General features: G+C 55.4%; 1 protein-coding gene across 1 annotated transcript in view; it reads right to left on the reverse strand.

Moving 5' to 3' along the window:
* Nucleotides 1-1,627: 1,627 nt before the first annotated feature.
* Nucleotides 1,628-18,519, reverse strand: part of EYS (eyes shut homolog) — a 162,670-nt gene continuing 145,778 nt past the window's right edge. The window contains 10 exon segments of the mRNA XM_068153724.1: nucleotides 1,628-3,822; nucleotides 5,077-5,238; nucleotides 5,534-5,706; nucleotides 6,071-6,245; nucleotides 7,510-7,654; nucleotides 8,092-8,258; nucleotides 9,210-9,392; nucleotides 10,884-11,056; nucleotides 14,237-14,457; nucleotides 15,285-15,393. Coding sequence (XP_068009825.1) covers nucleotides 2,624-3,822; nucleotides 5,077-5,238; nucleotides 5,534-5,706; nucleotides 6,071-6,245; nucleotides 7,510-7,654; nucleotides 8,092-8,258; nucleotides 9,210-9,392; nucleotides 10,884-11,056; nucleotides 14,237-14,457; nucleotides 15,285-15,393 — 2,707 coding nt within the window. The 3' untranslated portion in view covers nucleotides 1,628-2,623.

The following is an 18,519-nucleotide window of genomic DNA, read 5'->3' on the forward strand; positions in this document are numbered from 1 at the left end:
ATGGCAGGCTGTGGGGACTGGGTGATGGTGAAGGTGCCTTGCAAGTCAGTCTGTGCATGGATGAATGCCTGCAGTCAGCACTGTGCCTTGTCCCTGCCCCAGGAGATCTGTGTGGTTCGCTTCACCCCTGTGACCGAGGAGGATCAGATCTCCTACGCCTTGCTCTTCGCCTACTTCAGCAGCAGGAAGCGTTACGGTGTGGCTGCCAACAACATGAAGCAGGTGAAGGATTTGTACCTCATCCCCCTGGGCTCCTCTGACAAAGTCCCACATCACCTGGTGCCTTTTGATGGGCCTGGTAAGTGCAGGCTTGGGAGTGGGAGCTGTGCTGGCACAGCACTGAGCTGCTGGAGGGAGGGAGAGGGACCTGGGGGTGCTGGTGGCCAGCAGGATGCCCCTGAGCCGGCAACGTGCCCTGGTGGCCAAGAAGGCCAAGGGCAGCCTGGGGTGGAGTAGGGGGGGTGGTGAGCAGGTCCAGAGAGGTTCTCCTCCCCCTCTGCTCTACCTTGTTGAGGCCGCATCTGGAATCTTGTGGCCAGTTCTGGGCCCCTCAGCTCAAGAAGGAGCTCAGGAAACTGCTGGAGAGAGTCTGTCCCAGAGCCACAGAGCTGCTGCAGGCAGTGGAACATCTGACTGTGAGGCCAGGCTGAGGGAGCTGGGGCTTGGAGCTGAGGAACCTGAGGGCTGCCCTCATAGCTGGTGATAAAGAAGTGCAGGGCTGGAGCCAGGCTCTGCTCAGGGATGTCCAAGCACAGCACAAGGGGCACTGGGGGCAAGCTGGAGCAGAGGAGGTGCCACAGGAACAGCAGGGGAAAAGCTTTGTCCCTGGGAAGGTGCTGAGGCCCGGAGCAGGCTGTCCAGAGAGGTTGTGGAATCTCCTTCTCCAGAGCCTTTCCAAACCCTCCTGGCTGTGTTCCTGTGTGCCCTGCCCTGGGTGCCCCTGCTGTAGGCCTCCAGATGTCTCCATGGATGCGTTTTTAGCTACTCTCTCTGCTCAGAACAGAGACACTGAAGAGGCTAAGGAGAACGACCCAAAGAGGCAGCTGCCTGACAAAGACACTGCTGCCCAGGAAGTCAGAAGGACCACAAGTTCCAGCTTCCCCTCCTCCTCCTCCTCCTCCAGCACAGGGAGAAAACCCAATGAGAACAACCTTGCAGCAGGCTGCTCTGAGGGTGCCCCTGCCACCACCTCTAAAGCCTCTCCCTTCATTAACCTCAAGAGGGACCCGCGGCAGGCAGCTGGCCGCAGCCAGCAGCGAGCCAGGAAGGGGAGGCCAGCTCTAGGAATCCCTTTTTGGTTTGTTTTGCACCGATTGTAACGATTCAGAATTTCCACCCAGTCAAACCCATTTGTGTTGTTTTAATACTCAAAAGTCTCACCCATCTAAATCCTTTATTCGCCCCCCTAGTAACTCCAATTCTCCGGCCATCAAAATGCCTTTTTCATACCCAAAGTCTCCAGGCCTTCTCCCACCACATCTGTTGCACACTTGTCAAGGTCTGGAGACATTAAATGTCTCAGTCCAGAGACACAGCTCTTTTAAATATTCCCGTGTTGTGAAATGAGAGGCACAAACAAGGCCAAAGTATCAACAGCTAGACTGTTTATTACATAAATAAAGTGGACATAAGAAGGGGAGAGGGAGAAAAGAGAGAGGGAGAGAGAGAAGAGAGAGAGAAGAGGAAAGGAATTACATTACCACACCCCTCATCCCCCCCAAGACAGTTTGAGTCTGTGGAGGAAAGGTGCTGCAGGAGATGTTGGGTTTGTAGAGAAACAGTGCTGAGGCTTTGGCTGGAGAGGAGCTGTGGTCTTCTGGGCAGCCTGGATCTGTAGAGAAAGGGTGCTGAGGCTTTGGCTGGAGCTGTGGTCCTCTGGGGAGATGTTGGGTTGTTACGGGAACGGTGCTGAGGCTCCTCTGGGCAGCCTGGATCTGTAGAGAAAGGGTGCTGAGGCTTTGGCTGGAGAAGAGCTGTGGTCCTCTGGGCAACCTCTTTTCTCCGGAGCAGCATTGTCCCGGCTTTCCCTTCTCAGCGGCATGCTCCGTCTCCTGTGTTTTCCTTCATCTCCGTTTTTCTCCCCCTTTTTCTCCTCTGCTTCTCTCTACAAACCAGTAGTTGCTCTAGTCTTTTATACAGTTTTTAGTCCTTAGGTATGTATTCAAATATTGTCCCTCAGGAATTCCAGGGGCAGGAAATAATCCTTAGGTTCTGTGTATTGCTGTGTGTTTGGGCAAGATTTTGGATGGGGGGCGGGGAATCTGCGTCTCCCCTGTCTCCATTCAGACAATCCCCCCACATTCCTTCCCCCTGCCCAGGGTACTTGATGGGTGGAGATTGTCTTGCCCTGAAGGCGTGAATGGCTGGGTCACTGTTGTAGGCCAGCTGTGGCCCAGTGAGCAATGTTATGTTTGCACCTTCCAAGAGTCCTTAGTGGCTCTGCCCAATACATATTGTCTGGGCAAACAGCAAGTGATTTTATCTTTGTTGAGTACACCGAGAGAGACAAACTTATTAGTCTCTCACAGCACCCCATGGCTTGGCTGCCCCCTGCTTGGGGGCTGAATGGATTTCTGGACCTGTGCCCTTTACCTGTTCTAAAGGGCTCTTCACCGCTTCCCCACTACTTTCCCTGGTTCCCTCTGTGAACGTTGAACCCTTCTGCTTTCATCAGCTGGATCTTCCTGGAGTCCTGGAAGAGCACCACGTCCTTCACCTTGCCAACAAAGTCCTTGTGGAAGAGCCCTCTGGTGACCTCGCTGACCTCCCTGCCCAGCTCAAAGCCCCCCAGGTAGCAGACGCCGCCGTAGTTGAGCGCGGTGTACGTCCTGCGGGGGTCGATGTCTTCGAAGACCACCAGCTCCTCGTCCAGGTACACCTTGATGCAGGTCTGGTTTTGCAGGACGGTGACCACGTGCCACCTTCGGTCGCTGCAGGTGGGCTGCTGCCTGTCCACCAGAGGGACGGAGATCCTCTCCCCGAGGTTCACCACCACCTTCAGCCTTCCCCCGGCCAGGCCGATGGCCAGGAAGTCATCGTCCTCGTCCTGGCCTTCCCCCATCCAGGCCAGCAGGCCCTCGGCTTGGCTGGTGCTGAAGTTGAGGGAGATGCGGCTGTGCCGCAGGTCCCTGCGGGGGTAGAGAGGGTCTCTGTACTTGATGTAGGAGCCACCGACAAACTCTGCTATGAAGAAGGAGACTCTGCTGCGGCAGAACCTCCCCGCCCAGCCCAGGGAGCAGAGGCAGACGTAGGAGGCGGCGGCGGGCCGAGGGAGGCAGACCGCCTGCGGCCCGCACATGGTGTGTGCGCAGAGGAGGTGCTGCCGGCAGGTGCTGCCTGCCCAGGGCAGGGGGCAGGCGCAGGAGAAGCCGGAGGGCCGCGGCAGGCAGGTGCCCCGGTTCCCGCAGACGCCGTAGCCGCAGGCGGTGCCGTCGCAGTCGCCCACGTTGGCCCCGCCGCTGGCCCCGGCAGCCGTCAGCAGCAGCTCCCTGCCGTTGACGACGGCCTCCCGCAGGCAGCCGCTGAAGCCCGAGGGGCCCCCTCCAGCTGCCAGGGGGTGGACGAGGTGTGGGGAGGACACCCCTCCCACAAAGAACTCCGTCCGTGTGTCCAGCGCCCTCCTCCCGGGCCGCGCCGCCTGGCTGACATTGATGCTGTCCAGCTGCAGGTAGCCCTCGTTGCCAACCCTGCCTGCCTGCAGCAGGTGCCACCTGTGCCCGGCCGTGGGCACCTGCTGGAGGCTCTGCAGGGTGATGGTCCTGTCCCCCAGGTTGTAGCGCAGCTGCACGAAGCCTTTCAGCAGAGAGATGCACAGAAAGTCTCCTGCAAAACACCAGCACGGAGCAGTTCAGCCTCTCAGGGCAGGGCCTTCTCTGCTGGCACTTCCCAGCCTCTGCCCCCAGCCTGGAGCCTTCCTGGGGTGGTTGTGGCTCAAGGGCAGGACCCAGCCCTTGGTCTTGTTGAGTCCCATCCCATTGTCCTCAGCCATGGATGCGGCCTGGCCAGGTCCCTCTGCAGAGCCTTCCTGCCCTCCAGCGGATCACCACTGCCACCCAGCTTAGTGCCATCTGCAAGCTGCCTGAGGCTGCCTGGCTGCCCTCACCCAGCCCATTGCTAGAGATGTCCAAGGGAACAGGTGGCAGTGGAAGCCTCTTTTTTCCCCTGAAGAAAGGGTCTCAGAGCAGCACCTCCACAGGGGACAAGCCAGGCTGATGTCACTGTGCCACTCACTACCCCTCCCTGGAGGTGCTCAAGGCCTAATGAGTGCTGTGGTGGGAGGTGTCCCTGCCCATGGCAGGGAGGTGGAGCTGGGTGATCCAAGGCCCCTTCCAACCCAACCCATTCTATGACCTTGAAGGTCCCTCCCAATCCAAGTCATCCAAGTCATTCTGTGACTGCTTCACGAGCTGCACAGTCCAAGCCTGTTTCTTTTAACAGGAAAAAACATTGCCTGGGAACAAAAATCCCCATTCTAATTGGGTGCTACAGAGAGGAACTGTAGGGAAAGCTCCAAAATCTTCTGATCTTGGCCATCAGCTCATTAACACTTGCATAACTGGGGGAGGGAAAAGGCCCTCTGCACTAATCCCCAGCAGAAAGCTCCTTCACATCTGCTGCCTGCTAAGAATACTTTGAGTAGTCTAATTCTGAGCAGTCTAATTCTGGCTGGATTGGAGGGGATTAGGTGAAGGCACACCAAAGGAGATGGACAATTGGCCCCCTCCAGTGACAGAGGTTCTTCCTCATGTTCAGGTGAATTTCTGATGCTCCAGTTTGTGCCCCTTGCCCTGTCCCTGGGCACCACTGAACCAAGCCCGGCCCCATCCTCCTCACCTCCACCTTTGAAGCATCTATCAGCTCTGAGCAGATCCCCCTCAGGGAGGAAATCTGCTGCTCAAGGCCTCAACTTGGCTGCTCAAGGTGCTTCCCTGTGGAGCTGCTTCCCAGCAGGTCACTCCCTGCCAGCTGTCCCAGTGCTGGGGCTGTTCCTGCCCAGATGCAGGACACTCATCGCCACCTTTCCTCCCCCAGAGCCGCTGTGGGTGTCTGACACCAAGGATCTGCCCCCATCCCTACCTGCCCGAGAGCCCAGGTGCTGTGCTGTGTAGAACAGGATCCCATCAGCAGCCAGAGGCTGAAACTGGAGTTGGATGTGAGTCCTGTGGCGGATGTAGAAGGGGGCAAAGGACATCCAGGAGGAGTGGTTGCTTCTGAAGGATGCATCACTGATGGAAACAGCTGAAACACAGCACCCAAGGCTTGGAAAGGTGTTTGGAGAGGAACAGGAAGGGCTGTGGGACCTGGCTGAGTGATCAACTCCAACCAGCAACCCAACCCCACCCTGGCCACTAAACCCTGGCCCCCAGTGCCATGGTCACAGGTTTCTGGAACACCTCCAGGGATGGGGACTCCACCACCTCCCTGGGCAGCCTGTGCCAGTGTCTCCCCACCCTCACTGTCAGGAACTTCTTCCTCCTCTGCAGTCTCCATCTGCCCTCTCCCAGCCTCACCCGTGCTGCTCTCTGTGCCCTACCTTGCTCGCAGTAGTCCCCAGCTGTGCCCAGAGGGCAGTGGCAGCTGTAGCCGCTGGGCAGTGGCACACAGGTGCCCCCTTGCTGACAGAGGTGTGGGGGGTGATGCTCAGGGTCACACACGGACACTGCCTCTGTGCAGAAGGCTCCTTTCCAGCCAGGGAGGCACTCACAGCTGTGGAGGGGGAGGGACAGCAGAGGAGCCAACATCAGCACCAGACACAGCCTCCCCCCTGGGCAGCCTCTACCAGTCCCTGACCACTGCTGCAGCAAGGGAATTGCCCCCAGGCTCCAACCTAACCCTCCCCTGGCACATTCCAGGCCATTTCCTCTGTTGTCACCTGAGACTGGGGAGCAGAGCCCAACCCCCAGCTCCCTGCAGCCTCCTCTCAGGGAGCTGTAGAGAGCAGTGAGGTCTCCCTCAGCCTCTTCTTCTCCAGGCTGAACATCCCCAGCTCCCTGAGCTGCTCCTCCCCAGCCCCTTCCCCCTTGGCTGCTGCCATGCCTGTGGTCCCCAGCCCCTCAGCTCCACTACTCACTACACAGAGGCTCCTCTCTCTCTGCACTGGCCGCCGTTGCTGCATCTGATCAGGCTGCACGGGGAGTGCCTGCACTGCCCCACACTGCGCCCAGAGCTGGGCTGCCCTGCCGGAGCCCCTGGCCAGCTGAACTCCTGCTCCCTGCTGCTGCGGACCTGCACCTCAAAAATGCAACCTCGGAGGCAGAAAGGAAAGGAAAAGTCAATGAATGAAGAGGAGAGCAGGGAGGAAAAGGGAAAGCAGCCAGGATGGCAACGGCAGCCCGCAGGGAAGGGGCTCCAGCAGAGCTGTGCTGGCTTCCCACAGGGCCTGGCATCAGGAGAAGAGCAGGCAGGCAGTGAAAGCAAGGAAAGGATGGCTGCCTTGGGATCCCACCAAACACTTCAGCCCATCCAATCCCATCCAAACCACACCAATCCAATCCAATCCCATCCAAACCACACCAATCCAATCCATTCCTATCTATGCAATCCAATCCCTTCCAAACCACACCAATCCAATCCATTCCTATCCATGCAATCCAATCCCTTCCAAACCACACCAATCCAATCCATTCCTATCCATGCAATCCAATCCCATCCAAACCACACCAGTCCAATCCATTCCTATCCATGCAATCCAATCCCTTCCAAACCACACCAATCCAATCCATTCCTATCCATGCAATCCAATCCCATCCAAACCACACCAATCCAATCCATTCCTATCCATGCAATCCAATCCCATCCAAACCACACCAATCCAATCCATTCCTATCCATGCAATCCAATCCCTTCCAAAGCACACCAATCCAATCCAATCCCATCCCTTCCAAACCATGCTCATCCAGTTCTATCCAATCCAAACCAAACCAATCCAATCCCATCCAATTCAATCCCACCCAAAGCAAATTCATCCCATCCAATCCCATCCCATCCAGTCCAATCCCAGGCCTAGGAATGTGCATTTTAAAGGTGGGATTTTACCCAGGCAGAGTTGGTAGAGGTAGAGAATGGTTGGACTTGATCGCCCTGGGGAGCATCAAGGAGACTCTGGGCAGTAGGTCAAGAGAGGTTCTCCTCTCCCTCTACTCTGCTCTGCTGAGGCCACATCTGGAGTGTTGTGCCCAGCTGTGGCTCCCCAGTTCCTGGGGTTGAGGCCTCCACCACCTCCCTGGGCAACCTCCTCTAGTCTTGCTGAAGCCAAAGGAGGTCACTGTGGAGTGGTGCTGTGGGACAGGGCCAGAGAAGAAGATCTGATGTCCTGGAGAGCTTCCCCTCTGAGCAGCAACTGAAGGTGTTGGAACAGCTCCAGAGCTCCTTGGTGGCCCTTGGGAGGTTCAGTGAGGATGGGGAAGCCACAGGGGTCTCAGCAAGGAGGCCCCAGGTGGTGTTGACTCTTGGTCCCACAGCACACCCAGCACCTCCTGCATGCTGGGGAGGAGCTGAGCTCAGCCTTACCTTCGAAGCTGCTCTGGAATCTGGAGCCCTTGGGCAGGAGCTCTGGAGTGTACTCCCCATAGCCTCCTAGGTAAAACTGGCTGAAGACATTGAGCCCAAGCAGCCTGCCAGGAGAAGTGCTGGTTCTGTTCTCCTGCTCATCCACCTGCCAAGGAGACATTTCCTGTGGTCACAAGGAGGCAGCTCAGCTCCCTCAGCACCTCCTGCTGAGGACACAAAAGTTGTTTCTGAACTTCCACAGCAGCACAGCAGAGAGGGATGGAGGCATGAAGAGTGGGAGAAGAGCTTCTCAGGGCTGAGATGGGGATGGAGCCTGGCCTGGAAATGGCCTCAGGTTGCCCCAGGGGAGGGTTAGGTTGGAGAGGAGGAAAGATCTCTTTGCTGCCAGAGTGGTCAGGGACTGGCAGAGGCTGCCCAGGGAGGTGGTGGAGTCCCCATCCCTGGAGGTGTTCCAGCAAGCTGTGGTCATGGCACTTGGGGCCAGGGTTTGGTGGCCATGGTGGGGTTGGGCTGGGTGATCTCAGAGAGCTTTCCCAACCTTAGTGATTCCATCTCAAAGGCATCCTAGAGATAATTTCTTACCTTCAGCCATCCCTCTTGGAGGTGCCTGCCCAGATGGACCACGTGGAGGTCCAGTGTCAGATCCAGAGGCTCACTGGTGATGGTTGCTGTGCCAGAACCCAGGTTGTAGCTGTACACCACTCTGCCCTTCCTCAGCCCTAGCTCCAGGAAATCATCTCCATTCAGACCTGGGGAGACAAAGAACAACAAAATAACTCCAGGCCCCAGGACTCATGCCAGGATGGAGGAACTGCTGATGCATAAGATGCCAGTGACACAGACAGCGATGGAGGCAGCCTCAGCAGGTCTGCAGGTGACACCAGGCTGTGTGGTGTGGTTGCCATGCTGGAGGGAAGGATCCATCCTGAGGGAGCTGGACAGGCTGCAGAGCTGGGACCAAGCCAGCCTCATGCAGCTCAACAAGGCCAAGGGCAAGGTCCTGCAGCTGGGGCAGGGCAATCCTAGATCCAGGCTGGGTGAGGAGTGACTGAGAACAGCCTGCAGGAGAAGGCCTTGGGGGTGTCAGGTGGTGACAAAGGCCCCAGGAGCCAGCAATGGTCCCTGGCAGCACAGCACCAGCTGTGTGCTGAGCTGCATCCAGAGCAGGGAGAGCAGCAGCACAGGGAGGGGATTCTGCCCCTCTGCTCTGCTCAGACCCCACCTGCAGCACTGCCTCCAGCTCTGGGGCCCCCAGCACAAGAGGGACCTGGAGCTGCTGGAGAGGCTCCAGAGGAGGCCATGAAGGTGATCAGAGGGCTGGAGAACCTCCCCTGTGGGACCAGGCTGGGAAAGTTGGGGCTGTGCAGCCTGGAGAAGAGAAGGCTCCAGGGAGACCTTAGAGCTGCCTTCCAGTTGGTAGAAGTGCTCCAGGGGTGGTGGAGTCCCCATCCCTGGGGGTGTTCAGAGATGTGGGGATGTGGTGTGGATGTGGTCCAGCTGAGGGCTGTGGCTCAGTGGCAGTGGTGGGATCCTGAGCTCTGGGTGAGAGGCTGGGCATGATGGTCTCTAAGGTCCCTTCCAGCCTCAGCACTTCCATGGCTGTGTGGTTCTAAACCCCAGCCTTGAGCAGGCTCAGGGAGCAGCTGTCTGTGTCCTCAGCTGTCCAGTCAGGATCTGGAAGCCACACCAACAGAACTGACCTTGACCCTTCTGCCCAGTGAAGAAGATCAGGTTGTCCTCCAGAGCTGAGTGGTGGTTGGCCAGCTGGAACTTGAGGTGGAACTCGTGGGACAAGGAGATGTTGGGGATGGTGGAGTAGGCCAGGAAGGAGGTGTAGCCAAAGGCATCTGTGCCACTGAAGCTTGGCTGGCTGATGGAGATCACTGCAGGGAAACAACAGCAACATCCAGCATGAGGGCAACAGCTTGAACTAGGATGTGGAAGTTCTGTTTAACAGCCTGGTTTAGAACTTAATAATACCAAATAATGGTTAATGGTGCTTAATAATAGAGACTTAGCCCTAGAGATGAGACCTGGAGGTGCTGGGTGCTGAGCAGCTCCCCAGGAGCCAGCAGTGCCCTCCTGCAGCCCAGCAGGCAGCTGTGTGCTGGGCTGCAGCCAGAGGAGAGTGGGCAGCAGGGCAGGAGAGGGGATTCTGCCCCTGGGCTCTGCTCTGCTCAGACTTCACCTCCAATCCTGCCTCCAGCTCTGCTCTCCCCAGCACCAAAAGGACACAGAGCTGCTGGAGAGAGTCCAGAGGAGGCCACAAAGATGCTCCCAGGGCTGGAGCAGCTCTGCTGTGAGGCCAGGCTGAGGGAGCTGGGGGTGCTCAGCCTGGAGAAGACTCGGGGAGACCTCAGCAACCTGTGTTGGTGGGAGGTGTCCCTGCCCATGGCAGGGGGTTGGAACTGGATGGTGGTTATGGTCCCTTCACCCCAGCCCTTCCCATGACTCGGGGGCTGTCTCCTGACCGCACTCCCTCTCGTTTCCAGGTTTCCACCCAGGGTGATGCAGTCCTGGCCTCTGCTGCCCTCTGCTGGACTGCCGAGGACACTGCTGCGGGGAGCAGCCAGGCTGCGCGACTCGGACAGCCTCCAGAGCAAATTCTCGGCTGCAAAGGAAATCCAACCTCTGAGGCACCGCTGAGAGGCTGTGCTGAAGAGGCGAGCTCAGAGTGTGCCCCAGGATGGAAGGGACCTCAGAACTCAGCTGCTCAAGTGCCATGGCCACAGATTTCTTGAACACCTCCAGGGATGGGGACTCCACCACTGCCTCTCCTTCTGTTACCTGAGCCTAGGGAGCAGAGCCCAACCCCCAGCAGCCTCCCCTTGGGGAGCTGCAGAGAGCAAGGAGGTCTCCCTCAGCCTCCTCTCCTCCACACTCAACACCCCCAGCTCCCTCAGCTGCTCCTCCCCAGCCCTCTTCTCCAGACCCTTCCCCAGCTCTGTTGCCCTCTCTGGACCTGCTCCAGCCCTCAATGTCCTTCTGGCAGTGAGGAGCCCAAACCTGAACCCAGCACTCAAGCTGTGCCCTCCCCAGTGCCCAGCCCAGGGGCACAATCCCTGCCCTGCTCCTGCTGCCCACACCACTGCTGCTCCAGCCCAGGCTGCTGGTGACCTCCTTGCCCCCCTGGGCACCCCCTGGCTCATCTCCAGCTGCTGGCACCCAGCACCCCCAGAGCCTTTCCTGCTGGGCACTTTCCAGCCACTCTGCCCCCAGCCTGGAGCCTTCCTGGGGTTGTTGTGCCCCAGGTGCAGGACCCAGCCCTTGGCCTTGTTGAACCCCATCCCATTGGCCTCAGCCATGGATGCAGCTGGACTCTCTTCTCTGAATGGTAGGAAGCACAGCCAGTGGTGCAGAGGCTTGGTTCTTACCCTCAGTGCAGAGGATGCCAGCCCTTCCATATGGGCAGAGGCAGACAGCATCTCTGCTGGACTTTGGCACACAGGTGGCACCGTTCCCACAGGGGTTTCCATCACAGCTGGCAAACTGGCAGAGTTTTCCAGAGTAGAGCTTGGGGCATTCACAAAACCAATGTTCTGCATTGCTGCCAAGTGGACAGGGGAAAAGAAAATGGAAGTAGCTGTGAGTAAATACCAAAATGGCCTTGAAACAACCCAGGGTGGGCTCCCAGGCTCAGAGGAGAGCACAGAAACACAGAATGTCTCTGGCTGGAAGAGCCCTCCATGGCCATCCATGGATCTCTGCTTGTGGTTGGTCATAGACACAGTAGCAGAGGGTGGTAAGGCTTCAAGGGACCTCTGGAGCTCACCCAGTCCAGCCCCCTGCCAGAGCAGGGCACACAGAACACAGCCAGGTGGAAAGTGTCCAGAGAAGGAGACTCCACAACCTCTCTGGGCAGCTCAGTTCCTCATTTGGACTCTCTTAACTCTTCTCCCCTCACCTGTTGTGTCGTGCCCAGCACTGGAGATGCCCAAGTGGTGCCTGGCTGACGGGAGCTGACAGATTGCTTGGGGCTCCATCTGCTGTTGGGGCTTGTCTTTCCTTTTCTGCTCAGAGATTCGACTTGCTGGATCCCAGAAAGGCTCAGGCTGGAAGCAGCAGAGTCTGGCTGAGAGGAGTCCCTGCCCATGGGGTGGGGGGAGGTTGGAGGAGATGAGCTCTGAGCTCTCTTCCAGCCTGAGCCCTTCTGGGATTCCATGAAACCCCCTGGCATGGGCAGGGACACCTCCCACCAGCCCAGGCTGCTGAAGGCCTCATCCAGCCTGGCCCTCAACACCTCCAGGCAGGAGGTATCCACAGCCTCCCTGCTCCATTGCAGAATTACCTATTTGTCCTTTCTATCCAAGGGTCACTTTCATGCTGCTGCTAGGCCCCAAAGGCACACCTGAATTTGTTCTCCCCAGGACTCCCTAAATCTCCCATTTGTGGGGCAGACAAGGAAAACATCCTCTCTGCAGGGCCCTTCAGCACTCCCTTTGTTAACTAGAAAAGATGTTCTCCTCTGCAGCAAGCCTCCTACTGTGTGTCCCCCCGCCAGCAGCACAGCTCCCAGCTCATCCCAGAGCTGAGCCTTGCTGCTGGTGGGACACAGTGAGGGGCAAGGAGCACCAGCACCATGAATTTGTCCAGGAGCATAAATCATGCAGGGTCAGCAACCCTGCATCCATCACTCCTGCCTCAGAGCTCACCACCTGCCAGGGGGGAGCTGGGAACCTGCCCTGGCTCCTTCCCAGGGAGCTGCAGGCACTGCCTGAAGTAGTTTGATGCCCTCTTTGATGAAGGTTAAGTGTGCTGAGAGCAGACCTCTGCCTCCTGCTCCCCAAGCTATTCAAAGGTCTCCTCCTCCATCCATCCCCATCAGCATTTCCAGGGATGCTCTGCACTGCCAGGGCCCTGACCCTCTGCAGACCCCAGCCTGCAGCAGCTTCCCCCCAGCTGTCACACTGCAAGGGCAGAGCTGTTCCATCTGAGCACCACAGAGCCTGCCACAAAGCTCCAAACACACTGCCCTGCAGCCAGCCTGATGACAGAGGGGAAACAATTCCTGCCCAGCACCCCAAAAGAAATTATCCTGATGCTCACAGGCCTGACTGTGTGCTCTGAGCTGTGGTTGCCACAGTCCCAGCATGCTGGGGCTGGAAGGGATCACCCAGCCCAACCTCCTGCTCCAGCAGGGCACCCTCAGCAGGAGCACAATGCCTCGGGGGGGTAGGTTTGAAATCTCTCCACCACCTCTCAGGGCAGCCTGCTCCAGGGCTCAGCACCCTCACACCAAAGAATCCTGGGGCAGTGCTGGAGTCCTGCCTTCCAGTTTTGGGCTTCTCACTCCAAGAGGGACACTGAGAGGCTGGAGCAGGTCCAGAGGAGGACAACCAAGCTGGGGAAGGGTCTGGAGGAGAGGGCTGGGAAGAAGCAGCTGAGGGAGCTGGGGGGGGGGTTCAGTGAGGAGAAGAGGAGGCTGAGGAGAACATTACAGGAAGAACACAGAGCTGCTGCAGAGAGGCCACAGGAGGCCACAAAGATGATCCCAGGGCTGGAGCAGCTCTGCTGGGAAGCCAGGCTGAGGGAGCTGGGGGTGCTCAGCCTGGAGAGGAGAAGGCTCCAGGGGGTCCTTAGAGTTCTCCATCAACTGACACAGAATGGTTTGGGTTGGAAGGGACCTCCAGAGCTCATCCAGTCCAAGCCCCTGCAGCCAGCAGGGACATCCTCCAACCAGATCAGGTTGCTCAGCCTGACCTTGAATTTCTCCAGAGATGAAGCCTCAACCACCTGCCTGGGCAACCTGCTGCAGGGTTCCAGCAGCCTGCTGGTGCAGAGCTTCTCCCTCACATTGATCCTCTCCCCTCCCTCTCCTCTCCCTCTTCACTCCCTCTCCTCTCCCCTCCCTCTCCTCTCCCTCTTCACTCCCTCTCCCCTCCCCTCCCCTCCCCTCTCCTCCCCTCCCCTCCCCTCCGCTCTCCTCTCCTCTCCTCTCCTCTCCTCTCCTCTCCTCTCCTCTCCTCTCCTCTCCTCTCCTCTCCTCTCCTCTCCGAACCTCTCCGAACCTCTCCGAACCTCTCTGAACCTCTCCTCTCCCTCTTCTCTCCCTCGCCCTCTCCTTCTCCCTCGCCCTCCCCAGTTTCCAACCTCAACACCCCCAGGAGCTTCTCAGGCAGGTTCCAAATGTGAGTGCAGAAGTCCCACTCTCTGTGCAGCCTTAGCAGGACCACAGCTTGGAGATTGCTTCATGGCACAGGAATGACTCCTCAGGGACGAAGGCAGCAGGCAGAGGTGAGGCAGGGGCCGGGAGGTGCCCTCACCTGGTGCAGGTGCCGGGAGGTGCCCTCACCTGGTGCAGGTGCCGGGAGGTGCCCTCACCTGGTGCAGGTGTCGGGAGGTGCCCTCACCTGGTGCAGGTGTCAGGAGGTGCCCTCACCTGCTGCAGGTGTCGGGAGGTGCCCTCACCTGGTGCAGGTGTCAGGAGGTGCCCTCACCTGGTGCAGGTGTCGGGAGGTGCCCTCACCTGGTGCAGGTGTCGGGACATGCCCTCACCTGGTGCAGGTGTCAGGAGGTGCCCTCACCTGGTGCAGGTGTCAGGAGGTGCCCTCACCTGGTGCAGGTGTCGGGACATGCCCTCACCTGGTGCAGGTGTCAGGAGGTGCCCTCACCTGGTGCAGGTGTCGGGAGGTGCCCTCACCTGGTGCAGGTGTCGGGACATGCCCTCACCTGGTGCAGGTGTCAGGAGGTGCCCTCACCTGCTGCAGGTACTAGCAGGTGCCCTCACCTGGTGCAGGTGCCGCCGTTGCGGCAGGGCTGGTGGGCACAGACCGGCACCTCGCAGTTCTCCACGTTCCTGCCCCCCACAGCCTCCTCTATCAGGAACAGCTCCTTCTGGTTCACTTGGAAATCCCTGATGCAGCCCTGGAAGCCATGGATCTCTCCTGCACAGCCAGGAACCCCCTGGGGAGCAGGGAGGCTGCCGAGGAAGATGGCTCCAAAGATGACCTGTGGAGACCAGGGGAGAAGCATCGACAAAGCCCTGCCCCCTGGGGGTGCTGTGAGGAGGGGGGGCTGGTGATGACAGGCAGCTACTGGAGAGCCCAGAGCAGGGACACTCAGATGGGGTAAAGTCTCTCTGCAGCCTTCCTGCAGGATCCCTTCAGGTCCTGGCAAGCAGCTCTGAGGTCCCCCTGGAGTCTGAGCACTCACAGCAGAGCTGCCCCAGCCCTGGGAGCATCTTTGTGGCCTCCTCTGGACTCTCTCCAGCAGCTCTGTGTCCTTCTCCTGCTGGGGACAGCAGAGCTGGAGGCAGGACTGGAGGTGAGGTCATAGTATCATAGTATCAGTCAGGGTTGGAAGGGACCACAAGGATCAGCTAGTTCCAACCCCCCTGCCATGGGCAGGGACACCCCACACTAGAGCAGCCTGGCCAGAGCCTCATCCAGCCTGGGCTTAAACACCTCCAGGGATGGGGCCCCAACCACCTCCCTGGACAACCCATTCCAGGGCTTCACCACTCTCATGGGGAAGAACTTCCTCCTCACCTCCAGCCTGAATCTCCCCACCTCCAGCTTCATTCCATTCCCCCTAGTAAGCAAAGCAGGGTCAGGGGGCACAGGAACTGCCCCCAGGAGCCTCTCTGGCATTCCCCAATGCACAGATCCTGCTCTGCTGCTTCATTTACCCAGACTGGAGTTAGGCTGCTCACAGTTTCAGGTGGAGCTGGCAGGTGCCAGGCAGATGAAGGTCAGCAGAGCCTCCTCTGCTCAGTGGGCAGAGCACAGTGAAATGCTGCAAGGCAGGAGCTGTGCTGTGGTGCTCTGGGGACTCACCTGAGGTGCTGGGTAGGGCAGGGACAGCTTGTGCTGCACAGGAGGGCTCCCAGCTGCAGCCAACTCGATCATGCAGGAGCCTTCAGGGCTGCTCCCAGGCAAGGTGAAGCTGGAAGGGAGCAGAAGATCTCATGACCCTTCGAGGTGGCTGACCACAGAGCCTTCAGACCTCACCCAGTGGGAACCAAGGGCTGCTGCCTCCGCACATGGGGACACCAACATCCCTGGACACCAACATTCCAGCTGCATGGATACTTGGACAAACCACCTCAGTGCTGCTGGGAGTGCCCCAAGGGAGGAAGGCTCTGCACAGGGACCTGGACAGGCTGACTGATGGCACTTCAGGACATGGAGGTGTTGGGTAGACACCCCCCACCCCCCTGGATTATTGATCAGCACTGATCAGATCCCCTTGGCTTCATTTTGTGTGTGTGTGTGTGTTCACTCTGTGCCTGTTCTGCAGGGATTTTGTGCTTCCTCTCCATTTCCAGGGTGCTTCACACACTCACAGGATGGTGTAGGGGTTGGAAGGGACCTTTGCAGGTCACCCAGTCCAACCCCCTGCCAGGGCAGGGGCACCCAGGGCAGAGCACACAGAACACTTCCAGGTGGGGCTGGAAAGCCTCCAGAGAAGGAGACTCCACCACCTCTCTGGGCAGCCTGTTCCAGGGCTCAGCACCCTCCAGTTACAGAAGTTCCTCTTCATGCTCAGATGAACTTCTGATGTTCCACTCTGTGCCCCTTGCCCCTTGTCCTGTCCCTGGGCACCACTGAACCAAGCCTGGTGCCATCCCCCTGACCCCCACCCTTGCAGTATTGATCAGCACTGATCAGATCCCCCTCAGGCTGCTCCTCTCCAGGCTCTCAGCCCCAGGGCTCTCAGCCTTTGCTCCTCCCAGAGCTGCTGCAGGCCGCTCAGCAGCTTTGAAGCCCTTTGCTGAGCCCTCTGCAGCAAGTGCCTGTCCTTGGACTGGGGAGCCCAGAACTGGAGAGCAGCCTCCAGCTGTGGCCTCAGCAGGGCAGAGCAGAGGGGCAGGAGAAGCTCCCCTGAGCTGCTGGCCACACTCTTCTTGGTGCCCCCCAGGCTGCCCTTGGCCTTCTTGGCCCCAAGAGCAGCTTGCTGGCTCCTGGGCATCCTGCTGGCCACCAGCATCCCCAGGGCTGCTCCCCAGAGCTGCTCCCCAGAGCTGCAGGAGGTTGGAGCTTGCTCAGTTATTTCCCCTTTCTAAGCAGTCACCCATTTGCCCATTTCTGAGTAACGAACCAAGGGCAACTTTCTGCCCCATGCTGTGGAGCTCCGTTGAGGGCTTCAGAGCTGCCCCCACTGCTTCCTTCACCTCTTCTCTCTGCAAGGGTTTCTGTGTTATTATAGATGCATATAAATCCATATTTAGATCTAGAAAAAGTCTATCTAGAGAGAGAGAAATGCTCTATGTTTATATATAGTAAAACCCCTAAATATAGATTAAAAGCTAGAGTTACAGGTGCTATATACTTTGGCATATAGAATAATTATACTGATTGAAATGAGGTCTTCCACTTGAAAATGGAAACAAAACACACAAATAAAATTAGCCATCAAGGGAAATAAACTTTGGCATGAATCTTCCATTGGCAGGAAGTAACAAAAAACATTAAGTAAGGAGCAAAAAAGAAATTTAACCAAAATAATGTAGGAAAAATAAATTAAAGTGAGGAAAGATGAAATAAAGGAAGGCAAGATGAAATAAAGGAAGGCAAGATGAAATAAAGAGGAAGAAAAATGAAATAAAGGAAGGAAAAATGAAATAAAGGAAGGAAAAATGAAATAAAGGAAGGAAAAATGAAATAAAGGAAGGAAAAATGAAATAAAGGAAGGAAAAATGAAATAAAGGAAGGAAAAATGAAGGAAGGGCAAATGAAATAAAGGAAGGGCAAATGAAATAAAGAGGAAGGGCAAATGAAATAAAGAGGAAGGAAAAATGAAATAAAGAGGAAGGAAAAATGAAATAAAGAGGAAGGAAAAGGAAATAAAGGAAGGGAAAATGAAATAAAGGAAGGGAAAATGAAATAAAGGAAGGGAAAATGAAATAAAGGAAGGGAAAATAAAGTAAGGAAAAATGAAATAAAATAAGGAAAAATAAAGTAAGGAAAAATAAATTAAAGTAAGGAAAAAATAAATGAAGTAAGGAAAAAATAAGATAAAGTAAGGAAAAAATAAAATAGTCACAAAAAATAAAATAAAGTCACAATAAATAAAGTAAAAAAATAAAATAAAGTCAACCAAAAAAATGGAAGCCACCAAAAAATTGAAGCAAGAAAAAAATTGAAGCAACCAAAAAAATTGAAGCAACCAAAAATTTGAAGCAACCAAAAAAATTGAAGCAAGAAAAAAATTGAAGCAACCAAAAATTTGAAGCAACCAAAAAAATTGAAGCAACCAAAAAATAACAAAAAATTAAGTAAAAAAGTAAAATATTAAGTAAAACACACAACAACAAAAAAAATTAAGCCATCAAAAAAATTAAGCCATCAAAAAAATTTAAGCCACCAAAAAATATTAAGCCACCAAAGAAATTAAGCAACAAAATAAATTAAGCAACAAAATAAATTAAGCAACAACAAATGAAGTCACAAAAGAATTAACAATAAATTGAAGTAACAAAAAATTTAACTAAGAAAAAATTATCAAAAAAAAGTAACAAAACCATTAAGTAACAAAAAAAATTAACAAAAAATGGAAGCAGCCAAAAAAAATGGAAGCAGCCAACAAAATATTGAAGCAGCCAACAAAATTGAAGCAGCCAAAAATAACAAAAAGTTAAGTAAAAAAAGCAACAAAGAAATTTAAGCAACACAAAAAATGAAGCCACCAACAAAAATGAAGCCACACCAAAATTAACAAAAACATTGAAGTAACAAAAAATTGAACTAAGAAAAAACTAACAAAAGGTAACAAAAACATTAAGGAACAAAAAAAATTAACCAAAAATTGAAGCAGCCAAAAGAAATTGAAGCAGCCAAAATAAATTGAAGCAGCCAAAATAAATTGAAGCAGCCAAAACATTCAAGCAGCCAAAACATTCAAGCAGCCAAAACATTCAAGCAGCCAAAAAAACCCTCAAAAAGTTAAGTAAAAAAAGCAACAAAAAATTTAAGCAACACAAAAAAATAAAAGTAACAAAAAATTAAGCAACAAAAAAAATTAAGCAACAACAAAAAAGCAACACAAAAAGTTAAGCAACACAAAAAAAGT

Source organism: Melanerpes formicivorus, unplaced genomic scaffold (genome assembly GCF_026170545.1).
Source record: "Melanerpes formicivorus ecotype bairdi unplaced genomic scaffold, bMelFor1.0.p_v2 SCAF_26, whole genome shotgun sequence".
Lineage (NCBI taxonomy): Eukaryota > Metazoa > Chordata > Aves > Piciformes > Picidae > Melanerpes > Melanerpes formicivorus.